Source organism: Accipiter gentilis, chromosome 5, assembly GCF_929443795.1.
Source record: "Accipiter gentilis chromosome 5, bAccGen1.1, whole genome shotgun sequence".
Taxonomy (NCBI): Eukaryota; Metazoa; Chordata; class Aves; order Accipitriformes; family Accipitridae; genus Astur; species Astur gentilis.
The window spans coordinates 7,000,737-7,024,354 of record NC_064884.1 but is presented as its reverse complement, the minus strand read 5'-3'; the positions used below and the strand labels follow the sequence as shown (position 1 = coordinate 7,024,354).

General features: G+C 42.7%; 2 protein-coding genes across 2 annotated transcripts in view; both read left to right on the top strand.

Annotated features, from left to right (window-relative positions):
- DRD2 (dopamine receptor D2) overlaps window positions 1-11,828 on the top strand; it is a 31,159-nt gene extending 19,331 nt beyond the window's left edge. The window contains exons 2-8 of the mRNA XM_049799575.1: window positions 2,853-3,165; window positions 6,097-6,206; window positions 6,727-6,863; window positions 7,546-7,736; window positions 8,610-8,696; window positions 9,352-9,691; window positions 10,255-11,828. Of these exons, the coding sequence (XP_049655532.1) occupies window positions 2,884-3,165; window positions 6,097-6,206; window positions 6,727-6,863; window positions 7,546-7,736; window positions 8,610-8,696; window positions 9,352-9,691; window positions 10,255-10,448 (1,341 nt within the window). The 5' untranslated portion in view covers window positions 2,853-2,883 and the 3' untranslated portion in view covers window positions 10,449-11,828. The remainder of the gene's footprint in view (window positions 1-2,852; window positions 3,166-6,096; window positions 6,207-6,726; window positions 6,864-7,545; window positions 7,737-8,609; window positions 8,697-9,351; window positions 9,692-10,254) is intronic.
- Window positions 1-23,618, top strand: part of ZW10 (zw10 kinetochore protein) — a 563,481-nt gene that overhangs the window by 97,396 nt on the left and 442,467 nt on the right. The gene's annotated exons all lie outside the window — the stretch shown is intronic.

Sequence of the window (23,618 nt, the reverse complement as noted above, 5' to 3'; positions counted from 1 at the left end):
GAGCTATCAAGTGCCGCTGATAGTGCTGTCAGACAGACACTTTTTGAATTATCAGCTATTAAGGACCCATATGCAACAAATTTCCAAGGATTATTATACAAATTGTTCTTTGAATGAGAAAAGCACACAAAAGCTCAGTGAAACATAAAGAAACCATTGTTCCCTGGTGAATTTGATATTTGCAAATGTTTTGCTATTTTGATCACTTACATGGTTTAATAAATTGAATTCACTTTGTCTTTTATTAAGAAATTTAAATGGCCCGTTTTGCGATGTCTGAGAACATGGCCAGATTTTCAAATCACAGTGGTCTTTATGGAGATACAGCTTGAGAAACATGGAATAATTGATTTTAGGAAGTGCTGAGCAATGAATAAGGTCCCCTCAAGATCTCTCAAACCAGAAACCCCAAAACCAAAGTAGCCAAAATCTCCAGTTGCTTTTAAACAGCTCTTGCCTTTGCTCTTTGATCATGCTTTCTGACATGTCATCATTTCTTGATGTAGTGACTACATCAGGCTCAGGTACAGGCCTTGATACTTTGCTTTTAAACACACAAGCAAACCTGGCAAAGGGCTGAAATGATCAACATGGATTAATGCCAGTCCACAGACCCTCTGTAGCTGTGGGTGGCAGTTCGGGTGACAACTCTATTTTTGCTGGCCTCACCATACTAATTTACCAGTTCACAAAGAAGCTCTTTTTCAACAAATGGGACAGACCTGTATTTCACCTTGCTCAATGGCACAGCTTTGACTTGATGTTAGCATTTGTCTGCCTCTGCTGTATGCCAGAGTCGTGTCATTATGATCAGACTGCTCCACTCACTTGTCTTTGGAGCATCTGGCATTAGCGGTTCTGGTGAGCTCAGGGAACCTCTTAGCTCATACAGTGAAATTCAGCTCAGTGCTCCTCTCCTTGTGGCCTTTGTGGCTCTCTGAAAGGTGGACTCAGGTGCACGCCAGTCAGATCTGAGCATGTCCAGTTCTGCCTGTACTACCGGCTCAGGTAGGCAGAGGACAGGGATGATTTGTAGACTGAGGCAATACTCGTATTTTAGCCCATACTGCTTCAGTAAACACACATCCTGTGGAAATCCCTTCTTTCTCAAAGCATGTAGAAACTCCAGCAGGACCCAGACATGGTGTGGAAATACCCAGAAGATGATGCCAATCATCACAAGCACCCACTGGACAGATTGTGCCCTGGGAGATCTTTAGTGAGCCCACCTAAATGATAGCCAAAAGAGTCTCACCACACAGCCGGGAAAAAGTCTTTCCAGCATGCCAGAGCCAATGGCCAAATATACTGCAGTCTCACTGCAAATGTAGTTTGGTTTTCATATGCTAGCACCAGGCAAAGACCCTGACACAGCCACCTGCTGCCAAGGTCTGCATGATGTAGCTTAACTTTTAGCCAGCTTCTTAACAATGTGGACATATGTGCCCTTGGATGCCAATGATCTAGGCATATGCAGAGTCCCAATATCACTGCTTTGCATCACCTGCTGGCATAAAATCTATATAACCTCATGGACATTCATGTACCTTCACTAGCCTGCACCACACGGAATTATGACCTAAGAGATATCAGCTTTACTATAGCATATCATCAGAGCAGAAACTGTGACCTTCCCTTCACACACCACATCCCACACTTCAGCTTTGTTTACACATCTTCCTCAGCAGAGAGTAGCTTTTTGCTGTCTGCATTTGCAGCTCGTAACTCACAAACCTCTATAGCCAGACAGCAATGTTTCTTTAGAATATTTTTTCCTCATCTCTGATCAGTTCATTTTCATTCTTCTTCCTCTTCATCCATAAAAAATGCCTGTAAGACTGGGACCCAATCCATAGGTAGTGGAAACCAAAGGAAGGCCTCTCGGTGACAGCCCCAGTACTGTGTGCCAAAAATGGCCCACCTGAGGAAGCAGAGCACAGAGGCAGCCCTGGGAGACAGATAAAGTCCAAAAGACTGAAAGACATTTGCAGTTGTCTTTACTACGCCTGCATAAAACAAACACAAAAACCTAAATAGGTTCTAGGATACTCTACAGCAAAAACCATGATTTGTTTATATGTTACATTTGAAAGAGTGCACAGCACATGGCTGGTGGCCAGGGAAAAATGATGGTTTGCCATGATGCCACAGATTTCCAAGGAGACCTGTCTTCCCAGTGCCAGGAGCTGCAGAGGTTGGGCTGTAGGAAGACACCCAGTCATGCCCCCACCATTTTCCCATTTGCACTGCAACCTCAACTGAGGGAATGGCAGAAGGCAGGCACAGTCCAACCCTGACTTCAAAACTGCTACTGTCAAGTTCTATTATTATCACAATTCGGTTCATAGTTTTAGTTATTTATTTCCCTGCTGGAGGAAAAAAAATAAGGAAAAGCAAAGGGAAAAAAAAAAAAAAAGAACACAGCCCAAAGCCCCACGAAACACAGGGAAAATAAACAAAGTGGGTTGTGGCACATCTGCCCTGAAGTGTACACACCTAACATGGAGCAGTTAGTGGTTAGGGAATGTCAGGGGAGCCGACACAAAAATCCCAAGCACTCTGCCTGAACTGGCTGTAACAGAGTAACTAATATCCCTGGCCACAGAAATGTGGGGGATGAACTGAAAGTAGAAATTAACTTCTTGAATCCCTGCCTAGGTATCTGACCATCAGATCAGCCTCCCATCTGGGTCTTCATCACATTTCCAGTCACTCAATCATTTGCAGACAGGAATTCAGGGTAGGAGGAACAGGCTCTAGAGAATCCCAAGAGTGAGGTAGCACATGGATAATTGTTTTATTTTTATTTTACATGTTGGCCTTTGACTGTCTTTTCAACATCTTTGTGTCAGGGTGGAGCTGGAACCTGGCACTTTTACCTCCATGGATCCCCTAAACCTCTCTTGGTACAACGGTGACATCGGTGACAGGAACTGGAGCAAGCCACTCAACGAGTCCAGTGCAGACCAGAAGCCTCAGTATAACTACTATGCCTTGCTGCTCACCCTCCTCATCTTTGTCATTGTTTTTGGCAATGTGCTGGTGTGTATGGCTGTGTCCAGGGAAAAAGCCCTTCAGACTACCACTAATTACCTGATTGTGAGTTTGGCAGTGGCAGATCTCTTGGTAGCAACTCTGGTCATGCCTTGGGTGGTCTATCTGGAGGTAGGTGACCCAGTTTTCTTTTGCAGTACTGAATGGTTCTGGTGATTGAGTAGAGAGAGGGCAGGTTTAGCAGCATGGACATCAGCTATTTCAAGACTTCCTGAATTTCCCAAACCAAAACTGTTTTTAATTTCCTAACAGTTGGTCAGATTTTTCCAGGAAATGGACATGATAGCGGATGACAGGCTGACTTGAAAATACACTGCTGTTCACAGGGCTAAATTACAGTCCAATTGCATTGAAAAAAATGGCCTTTAAATAGAGGGCTCAAGAGCGAAAGGACCTCAATTTTATTTTCAAAACTACATAGATGAACTCTTCATTCCCAAGCATAAGAATGAGTCTGCAAAAAACATCATGGGTGTCACACTAATAAACTGCATCAAATAGTAATCAAAACCCTGTTTCTGAAGGACTACAGTAGTAAGAAGAGCAGGCAATTGTAGAAGTAGGGTGTAAATCCAGAACTTTTATATCACAATATATGAGAGAACCAGAATCACAAGTGAGCTACTTTTCACATTGCTGCCATTAGCATGTCAGTTCGGTACAAAAGAGCTCTATGCTTCTGCATACAGATCCATATTTGAGTGGCTCTGTGGTTTGTGAAAACCAAATACTCCTACGACTGCCACCTGTTTACTTGATGGCAAGTGACTGTTGCAATGGTAAATAGCCTGAAAGAATGAAGTCCATCTCTAGAGAAAAGAATAAGAGAAGATACACAGCCCCTCTCCCTTGGCCCCCTTCACTGGGATGCCTGTGTTCTTCAGTCAGCTGAGAGCTGGCATGCTGGTGGCAAGCACAAGCAAGACAGAATGAACAGTGGTGAGAAAGCATAAGACTGAAACTATATTGAGTTTACGATTAATTTTCAGGCACTTGTTTTTGAAAGAAAATTATAAACCAGAGAGGAGAGCAGAGGAAGAATCCATAATCTATTAGCCCGTTAAGTATTAATGCAAAGCAAAACAAACCCACTGACATGACATAGGCTGTTGAGAAGCCACAATAATAATTACTACTCTAGTTAATTATTGTTTTCATGTCACTTAAAAAATGTAAAGCATCACGTATCTGCTAAAGCTTATTAAAATGACCACAGGCTGGTTGTGATTGTAGTCAATGCCTCTGGGACTAGTTACGCTCTTCTATCACATTCCTCCTTTGTGACAACCCATTTTAAGCAGAGGCTTATGCTGTGAGTAGCTCTTGCTCTCTTAGGCCCAGCAATAAGAGTCTCTCAGACACTTCTTATTTTAATGTGGAAGAATAAAGCACAAATGATGTAAGAAGCTTTCCCCTTTCTGGGCTCATGTGTACATGGAGTTGGTCAGGAACCCCAGCTTCCTTGATCTACCAAGTAGGACAATCAGGCCTCTACATCTCAGCAATATTTTTTTTTTTCATTTACTTTTGCCTTTTCTGCTCTTATCCACACTCTGCTAAACCTACTGCTAGCTTGAAGCAACAAACAACCTGACAAATACTTGCTGACAGAGAAGAAGCCATTGGACTGATGTGGGTTAGGCACACTGTGGTCCCTCTCTGGGTCTGCAATCTGAAATCAAAACTGGCCAGAACCCTTTGTTCTGTAAATATCTTCATATTTTTTTTAGGCTTTGTGTCACAAGCTCAGACAAAAATGAATATCAAAAGGAAATCCTTTTAAAAATCAGCCTCAATGCAAACAAATCTTCTACCTCCAAACTTCTGAGGTTTCGCCTACATAAATGAAAGCAGTAAGAGAAAGAACTGCTGCAGTTTACAGCATCTCCCATAAACTCGAGACTATGCATTCAGGAAACTGATTTTGCAGAGGCTTATATCTGGCTGGAAACCTTTGCCTTTGGGCAAATTCTCATCAAAGTTACTGATGTAACTGTCTCTTAAGTGCTTTTTTAATCACCAAGTATTCATCTGTCACTCAGGCTTCAATGCAGTCATTCTTTCTTCCTTCTTTATGCTGCCTATGGTTATGTATATCAGAGCAGAAATAACTGAAGAATAGATATCTTATTCATTCTATTTTCAAATGCAGTAGGACTCTATTTTTATTAGAGGGAAATATATTTTTTTTCATCACATGTCAAATACAGCATTCCTAATAATTGCTATTAAACTTAATCGGCAAAGTTCAGTTTCAATAGCAAGATAAGTGAAGAGAAAAAGGCTACTGGTAACTGGAAGTGTTATCATGAGCTCTTCATCTTTATCACAACATGTAGTGTGTCAAAGAATTTTCACTCTGAATTAAATTCATTTTGTTCACACACAAAAAAAAGTGAGGAATTTCTACCCTGATTTTTTAAAATAAGAAATGAAGAAAAGCTCCTGCTTCTCTACTGCTGATCTTTGCTAGGTATAATTGAAAAAAAGTGTCTAATAAAAGGCTGTAAGTACAATTAGAGGTGCTTGGGATATAAAATTAATGTTATTTCCTTCCTAATACTTCTTTGCAATGCTTCAGAGACCTGTTTAAGCTCCTACATAGTTCACTCTGACTTTGAGGAGACTTGCATTCCCTTATGTCATTGGAATGTGAGCCCAGGTTTGTGTTTGCTGTTTGGGCTGCCCAACTCAATACAAAGTAACAGGATGGAATTAGGAAGGACAAAAATCACACCAGACCTCAGGGGAATGCTCTAAAGAATGGTTTGGATGGAGCAGAGTACTTCCTTTGTGGCCGTTCCATCATGTGAGACCTTTACACTAGACAGGACAAAGTCCTTGAAGGCACTCAATGGCAAACAATCCTATTTGACACAGCATGTGACTGACTGCATGTGACCTGATTCCAGCTGGAAATTCTGTAGACAAAATTCCAGCTACCAGCAAGTGTCTGTATCTGTGCAAAATTCTCCCTTTAGACCTTCTCAGTAGCATATCCTCAGTGAATTCTTTTACTGACCTTATTCTCTGTCTTTGCAGGTGGTTGGTGAGTGGAGGTTTAGTCGGATCCACTGTGATATCTTTGTAACCCTTGATGTTATGATGTGTACTGCCAGTATCCTCAACCTCTGTGCCATCAGCATTGACAGGTGAGGGCTCCATGGCAGCAAGTCATGTGAAATCCACGGTAGCAAGTCACGGCCATCTTTATATGGTCTAATTTTACCTGTGACTCAGAGACTTGAAAATGGTGAGAGCTAGTGTTTTTGATGTCTTTTGAAGAGAAGTTCCGAGGACCTAAATGAGGTCTGAGCAGGGATTCTGTCAGAAGCAGACATAGAAACACTGGTATTGATAATGTAAATGGAATTGTCTGTAATGTACCCATTAGTTCAGTCCTTCTCCTTATGTACCTGAATGGTGGAGCAGACATCAGTGGGAAGGCAGTAGCTCAGAGAGAGCAGAAGAAAAATGCTATGCTAAGCTGACTCCAGCCTCATGTCTTCAAAACAGGGAATGCAGACATCTTGGAGATTCGTGAAACCTGACTTGCCCTATATTCTCTTGCTGGACCAGGCTTTCAGACATAGTAACTAGGTGTAATTCCCCACAAAGTTTGTCAGCACTGGCAGAATAACAATAGACTGGGTTTGTATCTTCACACTGCAGGTACACAGCAGTAGCAATGCCAATGCTGTATAATACCCGCTACAGCTCGAAGCGCAGGGTCACGGTCATGATTGCTGTGGTCTGGGTGCTTTCATTTGCCATCTCCTGCCCACTCCTCTTTGGCCTCAACAACACAGGTGAGTATTATGCCACCAGCAGCTGGCTATTGACATCTTCCTGGCTTTACCAGGTCCCCAGATATTCTTCTGTTACAAGTCAGGAATAAACATGGGGATCAGGTTTTAGGTGTATTGGAATGTATTCATCCCTGTTTCAGGTGTCCTCTCCCAATGTCATCCCAGACTGTTTCTGTCAGCTGCTTCTGAATCATTTTGTCCCTTGCTGTTCCAGACCAGCAGTTTAGACACATCAGAACTGAGGTTATATAGAAGTTTACACAACACTCGACAATGTTACATTAACATTTGTCCACTACAAAATCAAAATCCCTCTTATATTAAAACACGTGAATAGGAAAGTCATGGGACAAAGAGCTTCACTGAGACAGGAGAGAAAAGAACTGGCTGTTCAGCCATCAGTTTCATAGGAAGACTGGATTGTATACAGCATGGAATCTGCAGGCTTTTAATTATAAGGCAAGAAATAGCCAGGGACTTTGGGTCATATGTGACTCCTTATGACCCAAGGGGAGTTTGCTGTTCTGGTACCACTCCCTGCTGACGTGGTGGTCCTCCCTAGAACTTGAACCCTTCACTCTCTGGGTATCTCTGTGCCTTCTGAAAGAGGGAGACAAGAGGGGGAAGCCGGTGCTATCTCCCAGCAGCAGGGACAGCAATCCTGAAACTTTTTGTCTTACAGATGAGAATGAATGCATCATTGCCAATCCTGCCTTTGTCGTGTACTCCTCTATCGTCTCCTTCTACGTTCCCTTCATTGTCACCCTGCTGGTGTATGTGCAGATTTACATAGTGCTCCGGAAGCGCAGGAAGCGTGTCAACACCAAGCGCAGCAGCCATGGCCTGGACTCAGACACACGAGCCCCGCTGAAGGTAACTAGACCTCTGTCTTGCTCTCAGCAGTCTCCGTCCTTTCCCCTTCCCGCTCCACTTCATTCCCTAAAGCACTTCCTCCTTTCCCCAAATAACACTGTCTGGACTAGTTGACATACTGGATCACAAAGGTGAATGCTGTGTCCTGTGCCATTTTGGAGTCCCAGCTGCACACTCTGGATTATCAATTCACTGGCTGGGGTTTCACAGGCCTCCCTGGATCTCAGGGGATGTTTCATGAGCATATCTGCATTAGGCGCTGCTTCATTAACCAGACTGTACTCCTTTGGCTCTGCTGAGTTTGGGTTGGGGTACCCAAGACTACAGGTTATACCATTTTCTGTGTCAGTCCTGCTGTTGTGATGAAGTTCAATGGAAATTGTTTGCGTGGCTGGGGTGCAAACTACATCGCTGGTAATGATACCTCTGCAGTGAAAACAGCCTCTCAAAGCATAAGATATGTGTATAAGTGGAGTCCAGCTGAGTGTGTTAAGTGTGAGACCGCTTGTCAAAATGCTACCCTTGCAGCACATGCAGAACAACCAGTAGGAATGTATAGTCCTAGAGGCACTACCTCCAAACTGCATTGCCTTAGAGGCCAGTGCCATGTCAAGCAAAGGAGGCAGCGAGACAGGGATAGACTGAAACATAAGCAGATCTTTGTGGTTTCCTTCCTTTGGTGAAAAGCACAGGGGATAGTTGCCTCCATTACTGCTTCTTCAGAGTAGTTTTTCATCATTCTTAGCACCTTAGTCACACTGATTAATTTCTGCTTCGTGCCCTGTGTCTGTATTTCCACATGCCTCCCTTACCAGCTTCCCTTCCCAACTACTATCTGCTTGTGTAACCTCTGAGCTGGTGCTTGCCCCTTAGGACAAATGCACTCATCCAGAAGACGTCAAGCTCTGCACAGTTATTGTGAAGTCCAATGGGAGTTTCCAAGTTAATAAGCGCAAAGTGGTGAGTGTTAAAGAGAAGTGGTAGCTTTTCAGAGCATTTAGTGTTCCCCTTTTCTCCTCTCAGGATGCAAGATGAATTTATGTAGGGTGGGAGAAAGATAAACTAAGAACAAAGGTTACCATTCAATCTCAAAATTTAAATATTCTTCCCATTCCTTAGAGTGAAGCAGGGGGTTTAAGATCATAGAGCTCAAAAAGCCAGACTAAGCTCACTTAAAGATCAGCTATAAAAGCCGTGACATTTTAACATTTTGTGTCTTTGATTTTCTTCTCCTCTCTGTTATTTATTTTAAGTCTTGGACTGCATTGGCTTTGTTGGGTTTTGCTTGTTGATTTTGGTTTTTTTTTTATTTATATTCTGAAAACCTAAATAAAATCTATGGGGAGTGGAGACAGTGTCTCTCCCATTTCTTAGCCTCTTTGTGCAATAAAGGGGAGTCATTCGCTGCAGTTCTGTTGATCCCATCTACCCAAAAGTATTCTTATCTGTAAATACTTTACAGCCCTTTCTCCAAGCATCTACCAAAAATGTAGGGAGGGAGAAGAGGGATTGATTGTTCTTCAACATCATCCAGCTTCACTCTGTAAGGAATGTTCATTGCTCCTCTCTGTATATTTATCTGTCTTTATGTTGTGGACATTTGATTCTTGTCCAGGAGGCAGAGAGCCACATAGAAGAGATGGAAATGGAGATGGTGTCCAGCACCAGTCCCCCTGAGAAAACCACCACCAAACCTGCGGCACCAAGTAGCCATCAGTTGGTTGTGCCAGTTGCTTCAAATCAGGGCACCAACTCAACCCTGCAGGCACCCTTGGACAGCCCTGGGAAAGTAGAGAAGAATGGACATGCCAAAGAAACACCCCACACAGCCAAGGTCTTTGAGATCCAGTCTATGCCCAATGGGAAGACAAGGACATCTCTCAAGACTGTGAGCAGGAGGAAACTGTCACAACAGAAGGAAAAGAAAGCCACTCAGATGCTAGCCATTGTACTCGGTGAGAGTGCACATTGGCTTCCTCTTGTGTTTCTGCAGAAAACCAATAGCTACCCAGGATTAGGGTAGCCAGTCTGAATGTCCAGTGAGGACTGTTTTTCCAGGCCTCCACAGAAATAATTTCATTTGATGTGTAGGCAAGTAGGCAAGAGGTTGCCAATAGAAAGGCTACCTCTTTCCCACCTAGGAACAGTTCACAGTGCTGTACAAAAGGCTCAGAAAGCTGTCCATCTGTGGGGTGTTCAGACTGCCGAAAGACAGCTGGGTGCGGGGGCAAGAGAGCTCATGGGCTTTCTAGAACGCAAAAGGCAGCATAGCTCAGCAAGAAACTGGCACCTCTGAAGGCTAGATTTTTTGATGTAACTGGTCTAATTACACCAGCAAAGAAGTTCTTTAGTACCTGGATACTCAGAATGTAGACTATGAGACTTAACAGATGAACAGAAGGCTGATTCCTCAGGGAAACATTTTTCCTTTATACCCAAAAGAACCTTACTGTTCTCAGAGTCTCAAAATTTGTCCAGCGTTCAGCAATCAAAGTCTGTCTCTTTCCTTTTCCCCCAGGTGTTTTCATCATCTGCTGGCTCCCATTCTTCATCACTCACATCCTGAACATGCACTGCGATTGCAACATCCCCCCAGCAATGTACAGCGCCTTTACGTGGCTTGGATATGTCAACAGTGCTGTCAACCCAATTATTTACACCACCTTCAACATTGAATTTCGCAAAGCTTTCATGAAGATCCTCCACTGTTAAAAGTAAAAACAGCAACCACATTTTTAAGAATAAGAAAAAAGAAACCAATGCCATTCACGCACACAAATGGGCAGCCATGGAAAGGTCTTGAGCTCTTGTATTGGGCGTGAGGCCTACAGTGTCACAGGAGTGCCATGCCCATGCACCTTTTGGTAGGGATGTAACGAGGACCTTCATGTGGGAGGTTCTCTCATCCTTCGAGGTGACCTTTGGACTCTGGGACACTAATCCCAAGGGCATCTTTCAGAGCTACCCTCACACTGTGTTTAAAGCGGAAGCAAAAATCAAGACACACTCACTTGATTCTTGCCTGTGGCCACCTAACCTCGAGTGCATTAAACACAGACAGTTGCAGAGCCATGTGAAGGTAGCGATAGGTCACTGCCGCTACTGGCTTGCGTGTTACATTATGAATACAATTCTCACCAAAGACAAGACCATCTTTTCCGCTTTGCAATAGGAGCCAGAGCGAGCTTGTGGAAACTCCATGCAATAGCTTTGCCTTCACCTCAAGCTAACTCACCCAGTATTAAACTGCTGAAGCCTTGAGAAAAAACTTCGAGATCCCCAAGCAGGCTAAGAAGGTTCTGCCACCTACAGATCCAATCCCTGCAACAATGTGGGCCTACAAGCAACGGCCAGACGGAAGAAGGGGAGCATATGTCTCATGTGGGACCACTACATCAGTGTAAATAGGAATAAACAGGATGAATTGGCCAGAAGCCCAAGCTAAAAAATATATGGAGAGCAACTAAAGAAGTGATACCTTGTATTACATGGTATACATTCAGATCAAACAGGACACCAACTATCATCTGTCAGCCAGCCCAGAAGCAATTTCTGCCCACCAGCATTTCATCTCCAGTCTCTTACAAGAAGTTACAAAACTAGGTGAGGAGTGTTAGTATGGTGAATGTAGAAACAAGAAGACAGTGTGCCAGGTGAGGCATCTGCATCCATGTCCGCCTCAGATGTGAACTTGAACAAGTCAGCTAAGTTAGGTCCAGTTCTCCTCACCTAACTTCAGGGTGCCATGAAGCCAAGGACCACCTCAATATGATTTGCCTATGTCTCTCAATAGAGAGAGTGCGGAATAACATCGTGCCTAATTTAAATTAACAGTAAATGAGATAAAACTGTGTGTTTTGGAAAAAGCCAGAATAAAAGCCCAAGAAAGTCCTAGCTGGACCTGCTCCTGTGTCCAAGTTGGACTCTGGAAAGGTCTAGATGTTTCCAGCATCCCTAACCCTCTGGTGTCTATCTTTCATGGACTAAAACAATTGAAAACCCGTAACACCATAATTTCACCACATTGACTCTGGCATTGCCAAATCCACACTGTACTTACTAACTGTACTCAGTTCACAATACATTTTGTAATATCTCTGTAAATAAATTATAGTAAGATGAGTAAAATGACATGGAAATAGGTCTGGCTAGAAATTAATGTAGTATCTGGAGAACTAGATGATTATAATAGCCATATGCACAGGCAGGGTCCCAAGTTCTAGTTACCTGCTATTTTCTAAAGAGGTTAAAACACAATCTGGAGAGCAATAGAATCTCTTTCTCTCTATGCAGTTTGTGGAATATTCACATAGTTTCTGCTTCAGAATAGATAAAGACCGCTGCCAAGGGAGGTTTCTTTTATTCTTTGGTTTTCCTATATTGCTAACAAAGCAATTTCCTGTGGGATGGACTGTGCTGGTAGAATGTGTTCCAGCTGTATATCAAGAAGAGATTATGTCAAGCAGCTGTAACACCTGCTCTCAGCTGTTTTCTGAAATTGAAACAAGAGTCCCACCTTGATCCAAAGGTTTCCGTTCAAAACCTTGTATTCCTGGAAGACGCCAATAACCAGTGTTACTAGTATTTAGCCCATGGACTTGTATAACATTTGAACATGGCTGTTCAAGGTCTGTTCATAGCTATACATTTAAATGAAGAGTGATCCTACAGATGCCTAAATGTGTCCCAGCTTAGTGAAGGATTTTAGCATATAACCTCAGCAGAAATAGGTCCTATGTATTAACTGAAGAGGAGAGTACGTGCTTATCAGAGCAACATTTTGTTGACATACATGAACCAGGTGTTACATGACGCTGTCAGAACAAAACATTATGAACATGTAAGATGGGGTCAGTCACTCTTCTGTCTTAGCATTGTAATGCACAGCTGGGGAATCTTTGTACTTTGTACATTAATAGGATTATAGGTAAGGGAAAAAACACTTCTTAGAGAAGCACAGGAAATTTTCCAATTCTTTTTTAATCAGAAAATTGGAAACACTAACTCAAGAGATCTCAGGCACATGTTACCTGTTCTTTTTTTTCCCAATTTTAATGAAGCAAGTTCACTCAGTGATGGGAATCAAGTCAGACTGGTATTACTTGAAAGATTCAAAGAATAGTGTAAAGTCAGTAGGTTTTTTGGTGGAAAAATAGTAACAAGCTACTGCTCAATTTTCTAAGATATTTACAATTGCAAAGCAGAAAGGTGCCATTTGACTTGGTAAATTAACAGGTGGGGAGTTGAATCAAAATAGAAGATAATATGCATATAGACAAAAAAGATTTAAAGTATTTGGAAGTTGCCATAGGTGATTTTTGCCCTGTAGTAAAACCTGGTGTGAGCCCTCAAAATAAGAAGAATGTGAATAATATCTTAACTGTGTGCCATAATTTTATTTTGTGTTCAGTGTTAACCCAGGACAAAATCATGATCTTCAATACTGTGTACCTTGTTTGAAAATTTTGTTTCTGAATCTAGATGCAGAACCTTATAGCTCAACTCACCTGAACTACTAGATGAAAAACTCTTCCAAAATGTTGTGGTGGAAAAAAGCTGCTGAAAAAGGGCCTATGTCCTTCATATGTTTGCTAACATGGACCAAAAAAAACAGGTGTCATTTCCAAGAGATTAAGTATTTGTTGGGAGAAATTACCTGCAGACCATCATTCACCCCAATGACATTTTAAGGCCTTGTTCCTAACACTCCAGACTAAGAGGTATCTTGTGGGAATATCTATATCCCTACTGCCCTTGGAAATGTGGTAATGCCATGTCTGTTCATCTCCTTTGCAGCAGGTTTTCCTTTCCCATAAAACATCTACACTTAAAGACAACAAACTAAAGCACTTTCCACCCATGAATCAAGCCTTCATAACTCTTTTCGAGAGAGGACCAAAATACATCATGACCTCTGGCTTTGCAAAGAATAAACTAATGCCAAGAGCAAGGACAGTCTTTGCAATCTGTTTGGACAGCACCTGGCACAATGACAACCAGCCCATAGTTGTGATGGAAGTTTGTAGAAACTTCTGAAAATTATGAGAAGTCAGTTGCATCATACAGGACTCTGAGGCCTGTTGCCCACAGAGCTGAGTCTGGCAAATACAGTCCTCACTGTTACTTGACTGGAAAAAATACTGCTTTCCCGAGGACTTCAGATGGTGGGATATGCTGATAATGGTAAGGGTACTGATACATTTTTTAAAACACATTAGTGAGAAGATTTCATTTCTTCGTTCCTGAGACAAACTTAAGACCCTTGCTATAGTCCCTATTTTGTGATTCATTCTTTGTAATTGAAGCTTTAGTTCTGCTTATTGAGACTTCCTGTTCCTGCTTTTCTTCCCTGTGATTCACAGTTTGCTGAAGCCTACGTGGCTCTCCGTACCCCCTGAACAGGTTTTAATTAAGCAGCTAGTGAATTCTGCCTGCACTGTATTTGGCGCTTGCCTGCTTGCTCCCACTACAGTCATGATACTGTTTATCTTCCTGATTGAAGAGTAAACTAATTACAGTAGGTCTAACCAGCTTATTAAATCCTGCTGAAATAAAAAGGAAAGCAGAAAAAAGCCACTACTTCTGTGGTGAAAATCTCCAGTGAAAACATGACTCCCTGAAGAGTCAAGAATGTATAATACCCATCACAAGTACATGTGACACCAACAAATGTCTTCATGCAGCACTGTAATTAAATAGAGACTTGCACAAGCTACCCTGATGTTATATGCTTATTTCATTCTTTTTACCAGAAGCAGCAACAATGTTGTTTACTGTAAGGGGTCAGACACTAGGGACCTACGGTTATGCTATACATCGTACAAACATGTAACAGGAAAAGATGGCCTTCAGATGAGATCTTTTATTGTTTCTGACTTGCTTTTCAGATTAGTCACATTTTTTCTTTTTCTCCCTTATTCCAGTCTATCCTTAAGAATTCTAGCTTTTGTCTAGACTGAAGCCAGGAGAATCAGACATGGGAAAGAAAGGGTGCAGAAAGACCCAGGCAGAAAAGAAAACATTCTTAAATTTCTCCATCTCTCTTCTCTTCTAGACAGAAGCAAACTGGGGAGGATTTGGAGGAGGAAGGGATGAAAAACAGATAAGTACCTAGCCAAGAGCAGTCATGCTGGTACTTCTGGCATCACAACAGCTGCCTGTATTTACTTTTTGGCAGTACTCATTCACATCTGGTCCATAGCAGTACAGGTTCAAGATGGGGATTGAAAGCCACTGCTCTCACTGGGATACCATTGGCTTACCTGAGCTGTAAAAATTGAGGGAAACGAATATATACGAGTCAAACATAAGCATCAACCTGTACGAGTTTGTTTATTGTTTCGCAACGATAAACAGTTGTGTGGAATCAACAAACTCACAATCTCTCTGCATAGAGAAAATAAATAGAAGCTGTCAGACCACTATGGCACTGCAGACCATTTGTATGAGAAGTACAATATTTTTAACACTGAATTTTACACAGAAGTTAATGTACCCCCAAAAAGTAATTATGGACTTCACTTGGGTAAGCACACCTAACTTAAGAAATCACATCAGTGGGAGTATTTCAGCTGTCCACCTCTACCACTTTTGTCTGGCATAAAAGGTTTTGGTGGAGACACTGCATGGGGCTGGAAGTACAGACAGCACACTGCAGCTGAGCCCTGTGTAGTAGCTTATGCCAAGGTTAAGTAACTAGTCACATGGAGTTTTTTTCCTTCTGCATTTCACTTTTATGCTGGAGAACTTCATTATTTCATTTAGATATATTTACATTTATGTTGCACTTACTGCTGCACTGTTTCCTCGAGCTGCCCACTGAAATGTTTGGTATTTATGCAAGAACTAATCCAATAGATGCATGTGAACCTCAGCCAGGCATAGTCAGCACAACAGTAAAACCTTGGCTTAGGCTGCCACACAATTGGGGTTCATGGATAGTTCTCTCCAAGATTATTTTCTTTATACAAAAAAGAAGAAGAAGAAGAAGAAGAAGAAGAAGAAGAAGAAGAAGAAGAAGAAGAAGAAGAAGAATCTGTCCTACTGCTAGGATAGAAAACTATCTCCAAGAACTAACAAACTGCAATTGCGGTTTATTGGCATTTTGGATCCTTGGCATTAACCAAAGGTCTTCATCTACTCAGTTTTGAACCAACACAGAACAGAAAGATAATCCCTGCCCTGAAGTCTTCAGCTTACACAGTAACCAGAATCTCCAAAGCTACTATGTCCAACTGATGCTTAATTCTCCTTGCTGTATGATCCAACTCAATGCCACCATGATTGACGGAAAAGTAGGTGCTCAGATGACGCCCCCACCCTAACACAACAGAACAAATGATATTCCAAGATGAAACAACAGGACACACACCAGCTTGTTTCTAGCGTGTCTAGCCCCAGTCTGTCAGGATAAAAGGCCAGCTACTATGAGGTTCTCCCTTACAGCAAAACTTTATTTTTGAGTCTATGGACTACAAAACAACCCAGCAACCACTGTCAACAAGCACTGTTCACACCATTCAAAAGAAATAAAACAGAACTGATCTGTCCATCTCCTGGGGCATTTGAGTGAGCCCTATAGTTTCAGGTCAGGCCTGACAGATTAATAGATATGCTTTCTTTTGCACATCTACAAAAAAAAAAAAAAAGAAGAAGAGAAAACCAGTTGCACTTGTTAAATTAACTCACTCTCTTTAATCAAAACTTCTTTTAATAATTAAAACTGCTCCCCCAACTCCTGTCTTTCTGACGATACCAGACTGTCTGCTTCATAAATAGCTTTTGACTCATAAATAACAACTTTCTTCACCAAAGAAAGACAGATGATGGTGGACTAAATATAATTAAGTTATAATGAACAATTAACAGAGCTAGAAATGCATTTAAAGGGAGTTAAGAAGGAAGCAGAACCCAGGCCCTTTAAATGAGGAAAAACATTCTGCATTCCCAAGCTGCCATGCTGGGCCCATGAAAAAAAGTGGGATAATGAAAACAAGTGAGCACATTTAACCAAGCTTAGCATTGCTTCCCTGCTGCATGCAATCAACTGTATCCATAGCTTTGATGAGACTGTAAAGATTACATCACTTAAATCTCAGCTGCAGGATTTTATGCCAGACTTACTGAGGTGAAAAAAAAACCAACCACCACAGAGGTTTTGTGCTTGCTCTACATTAGAAGCCATCACTCCTGTTTTTAACCAACCAACTACAGAGATATCAACACACTGCTAGGGGAGTTTGTAACAGGTAACAGGAATACGACATGTTGTACATTAGCAGCAAGTTTTAGAAAAGTAAAAAAACCCAGAAGCCACAAATAAACAGAAAGCTGATTAAAATAGGCTCTACAGGGTTATTGTGGAATTCAGCTGCTATCACTTCACTGGAGAGTCTCCTCAACATAGAATAGACGAGGTAAATCAGCCTCTCAGGCCCATTGCACTGTCTCAGACATGAGAGATTCATCAGCTCTAACTGCAAGAAGCCCAAGAGGGCAAGGGTCTGCATGTCTCCTGCCTAAGCCAGAAGTCAGTGGTGAGAGGTAGCTATGAAACCCTGACTCTTCCACAACATGCTGGTTTTGCACTCCAGCAAGCCATGTGTCCACACCACAAGCCTTCCGCCCCCTCACCTCCATCACTTCACGCACACCCACTTCAGCAGCATCTTCCTTGTTTTGGCTTTTCCCCAGCCTGCCCCAGCAGGGCTGCACTGCCCAACCCCAATGGAACGGCTGCCTTTAGGCCCTTTTGGGCCAGTGTCACATGCTTAGCTCATCCCGGGGCTGGGGACAGGTGCCGCATCACATTTTCACCTGGAGCCTGTCCCACAGAGAGAGGTGGGACAGGGAATATCTTAAGGTACGACAGATTCCTGACCACAGCAAGTCACACTGCTTTTCAACATAAACAGGTGTCAGGCTCTGAGCGAGCAGAGGACAGGGGGCCATATAAACCCATAGCTGTGATCTCAGTATAGCCAGAGGACAGAGGATCCAGGCACTGTCCAGATCCTTCCTCCTGTGGGACACGTTGCATGTAACATGGACAACAGCAGCAGACTTAACTGAGGCACGGTCAGGGCCGCATTCCTCATCTGCAGACACCGCCTTCATGAACCTGGCACACACAGATGTCCTGCTCAGCATGAAACGCTGCACTGTTTCTTTCTGCCCATAAACAGAGCAGACTTCAGCATCCCTGGAAGAAAATCAGAGGCTGATCTTATGGGCTTTTAATAGCGACTACTGCATGTGTGTGTGTGAGGGGAATCAGTTCAAGACAAGTGTCCTCACAGAGATCTCTGCTTCCTATCTGTATTCATCTGTGTTTTAACCACTACATAACCCCTTTCAGTTGTGTGCAGACCAGATGTAAATGGCTACAAACCTCGCTTGGGAGAAAATGGGGTCATAACTTCAGGCTTTGTAACTGCATCAAACACTTCATAATAACCATTGTTAATATTTATTTAATAGTGCAGCCATGAAGCTGATTTTATTTTCAGACCATGGGAAAAAGCAAGAAGACCCCAAATTAATTTTAGCAAGAAATCTAATCTTGTCTCCAAATAATAACAGCAACACAGGAGCAAACAGCAACAAAGAAAATCTGTGTGCAGATCTCGTGAGCATGAGTTCAAAGAGCTCTGTCAAACCATAAGCTGGAAAATGTACAAGGCTACAGAGGAAAACCCAGGAGCTGAAAATATGATGGAATGAGACAGGTTATGAGTGGAGAGCTTGTCTGCGGGAAGAAATGGACAGTCAGCACTAGTCTAAACAAATATGCCTGTACATCTCTTTCAGAATACCTCCCTCCCTTTGGGACAGCTTTAGTCAAAAATAAAAGTGATTTTGATCAGGCATAATTCTTCTAGTTTGCTAGAAAAAACCTGCAAGATTGCAAAGCAGCTGCTGTGGTTCCCTTAAAGAGACTTGCAGTGTAATGACATGAGAATGACTTAGCTCACAGCAGGGGACAGCCAATGCCTGGTCTGAAGCTGACATAAATATAGTGCCATGTGCTCTGGCTAATAGGTTAAAAACATACTTATGTGTCCGTGTCTGGCCTGGATTAAATCCATTGCATGACATGATTCAATGACACATGGAGTTGATACCAAATAGTGGAACTACTGCTTCTACCTCCCTATGTGCCATGGGCTGAGTTCACCAGCATGGAATAGTACAGATAATGATACAGTATGAAAGGGTTTGACCCAAAATAAAACTGGTGAGTTTGGAAATGGGCTACAGAATCTAAATCTAATGAGTAGGTTGGCTAAAAGCAGAGACATCAGGAAAAATGTTTATGCCTTTGTAGTACTGTACGCCCACTTTGCACTCTGTTTTGCTATAAATGACAGTACAAGTGCAGAACAACAGGGAATCAGCTTCTGCAATATATACGAAGGCTGGAATCTAGATGCAAAAGTCACACCAAATTAACCTAAGGGCGTACATTTCTGACTGAATTATTGTGGTTTGGCAATTTACTGTGCTACGGTAATTGAGTTTGTGCATGTTCTCAGCTGGTGGCAGATGCTCGAGGTTACATTCCTTCATTATGGTTACATTAACATGCCTACTTTGCACTTGCTATGAGTTAAGATTATACAAAGAGTGATTTATGGTGGCTCAGTTAATGCACGGTAACCTGCTTAGCCATGGTGATATGCCTGTGTGTCTGATCCCACCTATCAAGGGAAATATCCAGGTCTATGTGGCAGTTCTCAGGGCATCTTGTAAGAAACATGTCTGATTGCCCTTTTGACAAACAAGCTCAGTAAATTACTTCAAAGAAGAAAACAGAATCACTCAAATTACAGAGAGGATATACTAGGAACTGGAACATGATTCAGAGATAGCAGTGAAAGGGAAAATGCTAGTAAATTCTACCTTCTTCTTAATTAAAAAAAGCAAATGGAAGTTTTCCATGAAGCAGACTAATTTTGAGACACTCTTCTTCATCCAGCCAGTCTGACAAAGAAAGGCTGTCTAAATAAAGCAGGGTGCTTGGAAATAGGTATTTAAAACCAAAAGCCTTGGAGTAAAGCTTTCACCCTGCAGTAACAATCACTGCACTTCCACCAAAGCGGTGCCAGCAGAGGGGTAGGGCACTCCCATTCACAGGGCATTCATCCCCACACATCCTTGTGCTAGAGGTGAGAGCAGAGGCCTTAGGAAGTATATTTACTGCCTACAAGAGCAGCAGCTGACTGTATGCATGTGTGTATGTGCACAAGCATGCTGGACAACTTAATGCATAAGCAGAAAAGATATTTTTGCACTAAGACTTGTCCTCCAGCTGTCTTTTCACCCTAACTACATGTTTCCCCAAAGTCTGAAATCCATGCCTATGTTCTAGGCATAATAAAGTGAGGGTAAGGGAGTCCATGCCACAGCATGGCAAATTGCAGTACAAAGGCTTTTTTTTACTTTTCTTTTGGGATCTGTGTAGAAAACATTTTAGGTTTTCTCCCCTTTTTGTTTGGCTTTCGGAAGACTAATAGTGGAAGAAACTGACAGCCCTGGTCTGAGCAAAACCACACAAAACCCAGTCCTTCTGGGTTTCAGACTTTTCCGGGAAATCCCTCCTCTTTTGATCATTCCTCAAAGCAGAAAGTCTTCAAGTAAACTCTGACAGGGAAGTTTTCACCTTCCAAGGAGCTGCCAGTCAGTGCCTGGAAAAGCTGTGTTGCAGTGCAAGAGCCTGTCAGATCCCTGGTCTGTCTGGACTCCAGACCTCTGTCTGCAGACAGAAACCTCTGCTCTCTGGCTGGCAGATGCAGTAAGCAAAAAGAAAAATCACTGAAGAAAAGAAAGGGAGCTGAGAGTCCTAAATGAAGGGATGGAGAACTCATCCCCTACCAACGGTGTAGGCACAGTCCCACCCTGAGAGCTCAGCCCAGAGAATCCCATCAGGAGACTTGAGAGCACAGCCTGAATGCTTACAGGAAGGGTTGGCATGTACCGAGAAAAGAAAGGCAGAATGACTGAACGAATGAACCTCACCTGAGGGACAGCTGGCCAGCACAGGGATGAATTTTAGACGTGACTGATGATGAGTGAACACAAAGCACACATGACTTCTCCTACCAGAAATGGGAGAATGCATCCTCTTCACAGCATGCAGAAAAGAGCAGACACAGTCTCCTAAGCAAATAGTCTGAAATTGCCTGTAACCTCATTTAATCCACTTGTCTGAACCTCCTGCATGCTGCATGCTTTCTGCACATCACCCAGCACCTTCCTGACACCCCTGTTGCTGACCTCATTCATTAACTCTCTCCAGAAGCTGCCTTAACCCACTGTGGCACCCTTCCCCATACCCTGTTTTAAACCTTTCAATCTCTGCTGAAAACCAAATATGTGGATCTTTCAGCATGGAGAGTGTGAAGAGTAGATGAGCTGAAACATACACAATAAAAACACTTATTTGGGCGTAATTTCCCTTCTCAAGTTCTCTGTCAGTTTTAGGGCCAAAAAATCCCCAGTATCCCCAGTCGAATTTGAGTAGAAAAGCCAAAGCTATCTAAAGAAGCAGATTTCTTCCTGAAATCAGAGTGCAGCTCCAGTTCCCAAGGAACTAATACTTGCTATTTAGCCCATGGTGCTCATGCTGATACATCTGGAGCAGCACACCTGGCAATCTTAAGCATCTGTTTTGTTTGCATGGCTTAAGGCTGTATTTTCTCCCAGCTCAGATCAATACTGCATAAAAGAGGCAATTCATAAATTCATGGGCCTAGCTTCACAGCCCATGAAACCAAATTGGAGCCGAAAGAATTAATTATTGCAATTACTCTGGTCTATGCTGATGGGCTGCAAGAATCAACACTCCAGCACATGTACCCACCCACAGGAGAGGCTCAGAGGAGGACCACGGAAACTGGCACCCATAGTAATGAATCATAGCAAGCGTCAGTCACTCTGTCACCTCCAGGTGCTCAGAGCAAGTATCTAGCACCAAAAATAGAGCTGCAGCAGGAGTGTCAAGGACTCGGTTAATCTTGGCCATGGAGAGTTCAGGTCTCATCACTGTGGTGATCATCTTCCAGACATTAGAGAGGGGGTTGGACATCAAGTAAGAGCACAGTTTGAAGGGGCCAGAACTGTTTCTCCCTACTATGTGGTTCACTTGAGTGTTTGGCTGTAGAGCAATGGGTGGTGATGTTATTGTCTGTCCACATCACAGTCTTATTGTGTTCCTGCCTCCAGACTGTCAGTCTCTCCTCTGGGAGTTGAGACCAGCCTTATCCACACACACCAAAGCTCATCACAATACACTGATGTCTTCAAAACCAACAGCTTTTGGAAAGATTTGGGTTGTGACTAAGTATATTTATCAGTGACTAATTATGATGGTATATATATATTGTCATTGGTCTGCTGTGAACATAACCATTGTAGTGATAGTCCAGGAACTTGATGGTGACTTGCAAATATTTGTAGAGCTGTTGACCCATGTAAAATAAGTGCCTGTAACTCTAGCTCTGAAGGGCCTTCCTCCTGCCCCAAACCAGGGTCATCATAATAAGGAGCCATTCCAGGGTAAAAGGCAACTTAAATTCCTGGTCTTTGCTCTTAATGCATTGTCTTTCTGCATCAGGGTAGAACTTGTTAAGACAAAGAACAGCATTATATGCCACAAAGACAGGAAGCAAGGACATGCAGCCATCACCTCAGCTTCTTGCACACCTCAAGGGTGCCTGAAGATAAACTTGGCTGTAGTTCAAGACCTCCTCTGGCCAGAAGGAAATGAAGGATGCAAACGAGAGGATGCCTGAGAAATTTGTCTGACAGACCCTGCTTGATCTGGGCACCAGTGTCTTTGGAAATGTTTTAAAGGTTTAACTGAAGCCTTTAGATTTAATATAGCAAATCTGGGTGACTTGCTGTTAAATGAGCTGATTTTACAGCCCCTACTAACTTAAAAATCCTGGGAACCAGTGCAGTCAGCTTCCTCATCTGATTCCCTCTTCCCTTGAGTAATGACATTCTCTGGATTGAACTGTTGCTCAGATACATATTTCGCATTCCCATTGCTGTTGAACAACAAGTCTGTGGTCTTTCTGTAGAAGGGATGCTTGGCTGAGTCAGCTGAACCACAGAGAATGCAATGTATTTTCTACTTGAATACTACTGTATGTCTGGATACTGGGCACAAGCTAAGAGCTGTGCTAATGTACTGCATCCCTTCCTTCCCACTGTCCTGGCTGGGCCCTAACGTACAATCCAGGAGATGCAGCAGGAAGCACCATAGAGCTGTTCTCAAGGTAAATGCAGTGCAAGCCCCACTGAGCAGCTATAGTACGCAGCTGGCTCTCAAGGGCAGCAAGGGGTCACATGCAACCTTCATTTGGCAAACTGATCATGCTAGATAAAAAGGCCAAATAATGCTGTACTAAGCTGGGGAGGGAATGTCAACTTCTGTTAGCATGTGCAGCCATTCACTTCTAAATTAATAAAAGCTCCCCTGCTCAGATGCAAAGACTAAAGTGGGTTTCCTCTGTTGCTATTGTATGGATAAGTTTATCCAATTAGGCTTGTGAAATGCCCATTTAACCCAATCCTTCAACAAGGTGAAGTGTCTTCACATCCTGAACAGCTTGTTAACATGAAAATGACCTTGAAAACACCTCTTTTTCAAGAACTTCACCAGATTTTGGATCAGTTCCACCTTTTCTCTCTTTTTGTCTGTTTATTTGATGGTGGTTGTTGCTGGTTTTCTCCCTGTTACTTTTTAAAAATGTCTCAGTGGGTTCACGTCCTGTGACATTTTCCTGTATTCACTGAGTCTCTAGGGATGAGCCATAAACAGAACACAACTGTGTTCAGTCAAAAGGAGCAACATATTGGTCAGCAAATAGATCTACT